The sequence below is a fragment of the Magallana gigas genome, chromosome 9 (assembly GCF_963853765.1).
Source record: "Magallana gigas chromosome 9, xbMagGiga1.1, whole genome shotgun sequence".
Lineage (NCBI taxonomy): Eukaryota > Metazoa > Mollusca > Bivalvia > Ostreida > Ostreidae > Magallana > Magallana gigas.
This window is the reverse complement of record NC_088861.1, coordinates 17,354,218-17,360,217: the sequence shown is the minus strand read 5'-3', so window position 1 is coordinate 17,360,217 and position 6,000 is coordinate 17,354,218. Positions and strand designations below refer to the sequence as shown.

The 6,000-nt window shown below is 32.5% G+C and overlaps 1 protein-coding gene across 2 annotated transcripts; it reads right to left on the bottom strand.

Moving 5' to 3' along the window:
* Positions 1–766: 766 nt before the first annotated feature.
* LOC105337070 (interferon-induced, double-stranded RNA-activated protein kinase) lies at positions 767–5,748 on the bottom strand. 2 transcript variants are annotated; one of them, XM_066071247.1, is made up of 4 exons: positions 5,654–5,748; positions 3,497–4,683; positions 2,975–3,056; positions 767–2,744 (listed from the first exon to the last, which is right to left on the bottom strand). In XM_066071247.1, exons 2-4 carry the CDS (start codon positions 4,670–4,672, stop codon positions 2,608–2,610), a joined length of 1,395 nt encoding a protein of 464 aa, XP_065927319.1. In that variant the 5' UTR covers positions 4,673–4,683; positions 5,654–5,748; the 3' UTR covers positions 767–2,607. The 2 variants fall into 2 exon arrangements, with proteins under 2 accessions (XP_065927319.1, XP_065927318.1); XM_066071246.1 differs by having other exon boundaries at positions 5,650–5,746.
* Between the last annotated feature and the right edge of the window lie 252 nt (positions 5,749–6,000).

Below are 6,000 nucleotides of genomic sequence, written 5' to 3'. Positions count from 1 at the left end.
CTCCAAATCCGAATAATAATAATTTCACAGTACATGTATGTAAAATTGTCCCTCCATATTGTGTTTCTAAAGGAAAAACGGTCTAAATAGAGTCGTCGACGTCTTCATACCTGTTTGCTTTCAGGTAAAGCCCCACTTTTCCTCTGCCAAATTATGAACTTAATTGATCCTACCAACACGATTGCTCTCTCTCTCTCTCTCTCTCTCTCTCTCTCTCTATATATATATAAATTACACTTCAATCCTATACACATTAGCTTGCTCCTGCAATAATTTCATCATAATTTCTAGTCTCTTTGCTTAAAATACTTCGGATATTTGGCTCCTGAAAAGATTTTTTTCTTAAGTTTTAATGATAATTTTAATTGGACTTTACCTTTTATTTTTTTATCCTAGTAAGATGATACTGAAGAAGACGATGAAATGTAAAAAGCTCCCCCCCCCCATCTTCACAAACACCTGGGCCTTTATATGAAGGACAAGGGTGATTGCTAGGCAGTTGCCAAACATGTCCCAAACATGGTTAAAATTGTGGTGCAATGAAAATGTGTAAAGTCTACAAAAGCAATGATAAAGCTGAAAACATTAATTACTGTCAATGGGCAGTTTATCTATTTTTCTTCATTAGAAAAGCTTACTTGAGCCTTCAACTCAGTCCGGCTATTAAAATAATTTATCATGATTCTGATATCAATCCAAAGATGGCTTCTTGATATAAAAGGTACATGTATGTATTCCATGATTAAAATATAATAAAACAAACACATTGTAAATTAAATTTTGTTTATTAAAGACCAAATTTTATTTCCAAATAGATTTACATTTCGATCAATTTTTAGTACCACTGTGACATTGCTCTATCCACAAAAAGAAAAAATGTTTACATTATAACCATAAAAACAGACTGACAATCAATATTCTAGTTATTAAGTAATAAATAAAATAAAAATGTTTCAAGATCTGTTAGAAATACAACTTGTTTAAAACAACAGAAAGAGTGATTTCACTGCATGCTTTCATATACATTGTAGATCAAATTAAATTAAAGATATATATATATATATAAATAATTCTATAACACCACCACCATATCCTTAACATCATATTTTTTAAAAATAAATTAAGACACATATTGTTAAGTACATGCATAAACATGCACATGAACATAGTAAGTTTAAATGCAAATATTTCATGTCAGTATATATTTTTCTACAACATTGAAATGTTAACTTTTTTTATAAAAAATATATTCTTCAATTCCACAAAATACCACCTGTATAAATAATTATAGTTATTTAACATTAATATGAAGTGCTGTAGATAAAATTATATCTATCTTCCTGTACTCTACATGTAAATGATACATGTACCATGTCAATAAATAAGTAAATTATGTAGTGCAAGTATTAACTTGTTGTGTTGGCAAAACATGTATACATTAGTTACCTGGACTATGTCTTATGACACACAAGGCTCATGTACATTTACTTGTGAATGAAAATAAATGATAATTCATGCCAACTGAATCACTATATTACAAATGTCATAAACATTCCACAACTCATCAACTTTAACATCATAATTATTCAGAACAGGGTGCATGCAAGCAAAAAATATATAATTATTCTGTACAATACAAAGTTGTGCTGATTTTAAATGTTAATGTTGTTTTGAAAATATTACTAAAACTGTGATGCATGTGGGTTAACACATGCAGGGTAGAACAATCAATTAAATAAAATAAATATTATATTACATCAATACTGATTTTGTACATGTACAAACTACGATACTTCAAGTATCGATCAATATCATCATTAAATTACAGTTAAATAAGCAAACAAAATATATAACGAATGTTACCATACATTAACAAAATAAACCATGTTTAATGATCAAAAGCCTATATTGATCAATCAAACTTACTCTCCAAGCATGAACTATCTAATAGCTAAGTAATTCTACAAACATTGAAAAAACACGCTATTAATGCATGTTATAGCAATGATTAAAAAACTCATGATAATGTTAAACTCATGGAAAAATGTTAGCATATTTTGATCAGATTTGTACTTTTTTTCAAAAAGTATAAAAAAAAATCTAACCAGTCTATTCACAAACATGAAAAAAAACATGATAAAAACATGACTTAATTTACATTTCAAAGCAATGATCTAAGCATTTAATTACATGTATCATAATTTTAAAATAAGAAGCATGTCATTTTATACTATAAATGTAGAAGTACATTTATTTAATGAATTTTAAATGTGATTTCATTTACATGTACATAATAATTGATCCCCAAAATCACCATAATTAAGTGTCACTACATGTACCTGTAAATGCAGGTATATTCACACATGGAAACCATAATTTCATATAGATCCAGAATTTTACAGGTAAGGTGGTCACAATGAGTGGGGGTTGGTTTTTTTTTGGCTTTTTATGTCTTTTATGTCTTTTTTTTTTTTTTTTTTTTTGCAGATGGGCAATTAAATATTACATTAAACATGATCTAATACACACATGTAATAAAGAAACTTAACATATTCATTCAACATAGATTCTCCAGTCCCAAAATCAATTCATCATTACACCGTCGGCTTAATCGTCTTCCTCACGGTCAAATTGGATGTTCTTGTTAACACGGATTAATTTCAGGTTATGGGTCAATTTGGTCAATTCCTCAGCAGTAGCCTGAACTGGTTGGTGTTTTTCACTAGTAGCACCAGGAGATGGTTCTACAAGAGAAAAAAATGACATACATGTACATATATGATGATGAACATGTAAAACCATTACTTATTAAAAGAATATGCATGCTTAATTTCTTTGGAAATGCAGCTTCCATTATTTTTAACAACTTTTTTCTATTAAGTTTTTCCCTATAAGATGCATGTAACTATCTCACTTTGCAATACAAACATAAGAGTTATTTTTCTTTGATTTATTAGAAAAAAGTTTAAATTACCACTTATTTGTCGTTGGAAGGAAAGTTTCCTGGCAGGTCCCGGGTATTCCATGTCTGGAGAATTCACCTGTTGTGCTCCAACCTAGACATCAGAAGGATATCATTAAATCTTTCTTATCAACAAACTTTACAAAGTATTGTAATTGGGGTATAGTGGGAAACCATGAGGAATCAAACTGCCCCAGACCTGGCCCCAGGGCCATAAAACTTAGATGAGCTCACTTTTGATCTCAGTCCCACTTTTACATAAAGATTATATAGTGGAAAAGTGAGACTGAGATCAAAAGTGAGCTCGTCTAAGTTTTGTGGCCCCGGGGCCAAGACTTAACTATGCAGGCCAGGTCCCCAAATCTCTTGTTATGGTGCTCTGCCAGTTGAGCATTTTGCTACCATTTTTTGTAGCCCCTGATTTCAGGTCCTTCATGCTTTCCCTAATATATTCCAGTACAACATAATAGCAATAAAATAATATTTACATTGTCAAAAAAATTGATACACTACAGATGACCAAGCTAAACTTACCTTGGTCTTCTCAACACTTTGCTGATGCTCCAACGGTTGCATGATCTTGTCAATAACCATTTCCAATTCCATTCTTGAGGAGGGCTCATGACTTAAAAGGCTTTGAATAACACTCTGAATATTCCAAGAAATATCCTTCAAATCACTGAAGTCCTCCTCTCTTAGTTTATTCATTGTTTTGTCTCTTTCCATTGCAGAACCCATCTTATAATACATCTCGAAGAGTATCATTCCAAGACTGTAAAAATCTGCTTTTCTGTCATAAACAGTCGAGTTCTCAACTTCAGGTGCAATGTAATAAGATGTCCCCAAATTTTTGGAGAAACAAACTCTGTCCTTTTCAGATGTTGGAGAAGCTCCATTTGCATCAGACATTATGTATTTCCTGGCAAATCCAAAATCCCCTATCTTGGCTCGATTCTCTTTGCTAATGAAAATATTCGGAGGTTTTAGATCTCGATGCATGAAGCCGTGGTCATGTATGTACTGTAGACCAAATACAATATCCAAAAACAGCTTCTGCCTGTCTCGATCATCCATCTTAAATATTTCTCCACATTCAATTAGTGTTTTAAGGGTTTTCCCTGGGTTGCAGAGTTCAGTTTTGATAACCAAGCAGGCATCATATTTTTCCTCCAAATCTTTACCACTTGTAGATGTAGACTTACTATAACCACCTATGGCATTATTATTTTTGCTTGAAGAATCTTCTTCTTCTTTTGCAAAACAAACAAATTTATCAGATTCTTCCTCCTCCTCCTCCTCCTCATCCCCCTCAAATGCCTTAGTATAAGAGATAGGTTTAGGGAGATCAGTTACCCATGATTCATGATATCTGAGAACATTCACATGGTCCAGTACAGCTAAAGTTTCCACTTCACGTGTTTCAAATTTTTTTTGATCAATCAAAACAATTTTAAGTGCACATTTTGTTTTGTCCAGTCTGTGTCTTGCTTCATAAACTGCCCCAAATCCTCCAGCACCTATATTTCGCATCTCTGCGTAAAGTCTTTTTATATATGGATCATATTTCAAACAGTTTTCTATAACATCTTGGTCAAGAGAATCACTCGAGGTATCGTCCATCGAACTCATGTCCGTTGAGCCAATTTCCCATAAGTCTTCATTATCAATAGAGTCACGTAAATTCAGAGCGTTATTATTAGTTGTTGCCATATTTAATTTTTCTGAAAGAAAAAAGAATTGAGAAAAATTAATAGTCTAAAATATTAATTATATGACATGATTTATATTGTATAAAAATGGCCTTCAGGCTTCTGGATGTGATGCGAAGAACATGCATGCGTCATAACAAGTCTTTGCAGACCATTCATGTGTGCAAATTCTTCCCAGGGTGGGGGGTGAAGGGGGGGGGGGGGGACAGAGGGATCATTTTATCAAAGAGGATTGGGGTGGGTCATGATCATGTCCAATGTGTGGAACTTCATGTACTCTGTATATATAGTCAGTATACACATGCAGGTGTAGAATGCCTTGTGTCCTATTTTTTTTCTTTAGTTTAGCTAGCCTAATATATAAACATGTACCTTTTGTAATGAAAAGAAAAGAGTTGAGAAATGTTGAGATATCATTTAAATTCAAATGATGTAGATTCTATTTAGATGTGTTATGTGACACTAAGGATTTGAGAATGACTACTTAGTTATGAAAATATATCTTGACAATCTTGAAACAATCACAATACATTAATAATTTGTTTGTCTAAAAACACAATGTTAAGAAAGCCATAGCAGAACTACATTTATATCACAAATCCAACAGAGTTCGAAGAAGGAATAAAAATACACCCCACCAGCTAGCCCCCTCCCCCACCTCCGAGAAACCCATAGCCTCACCCCCTTAAAAATAATCCTGGATTTAAGTTTTATACTTCAAATGTCCAGTTAGATTTCTGTGCAATTATTGAACGTCTTTCATTATCTAAATCATAATATAAGGACATTGAAGATCCCACTGTACAACGCCATGACTATAGTAAGCATGCATGCAATGAAATACAGATGTATATCGGCCAGCATTTTCTATCTAAACGAAGTGGATCAACGCGTTTAATTACAACAGGTCAGTCGTACATTTACGATCATAACACAAACGTAAAATCTATGATTAAACTTAATATGTCCACATCTCACCTACCAATCCTTTCCGACGTTGTTGGTATAATGGTGCTTACCTCATTAAGCAGCTACTGTTCAGGGAAATTTTCAGTTATTTTTAGCTCCCGGGATTTCCACCGTTTTCAGAAAATCCAGGGCATTGTGTAAAAAATGGAACAACTACACATTCTGTTTTTAATAGCTGTTTTTATTTGTTACCGTATTTGCTTGTGTTGCTTTTTTATTATAATGAATAGAAAGATTTCACTTTTGTAATGCATGTTGATCATGATAAATTACAACAGTAGTATCTTATCTATGAGAATCAAAATAATCAAATTGAATCTGTTTAAATATCTGCGCTAGGATTTAGACCATGCTACATTT

What these genes read in the sequence shown, in the direction of transcription:
- LOC105337070 (XM_066071247.1), bottom strand. Translation starts at nt 4,672, where the DNA reads ATGGCAACAACTAATAATAACGCTCTGAATTTACGTGACTCTATTGAT. An exon ending in AAAGTGTTGAGAAGACCAAG is followed by an intron (nt 3,057 to 3,496) that starts GTAAGTTTAGCT and finishes TCTGATGTCTAG; the next exon opens with GTTGGAGCACAACAGGTGAA. An exon ending in CTTCCAACGACAAATAAGTG is followed by an intron (nt 2,745 to 2,974) that starts GTAATTTAAACT and finishes TTTCTCTTGTAG; the next exon opens with AACCATCTCCTGGTGCTACT.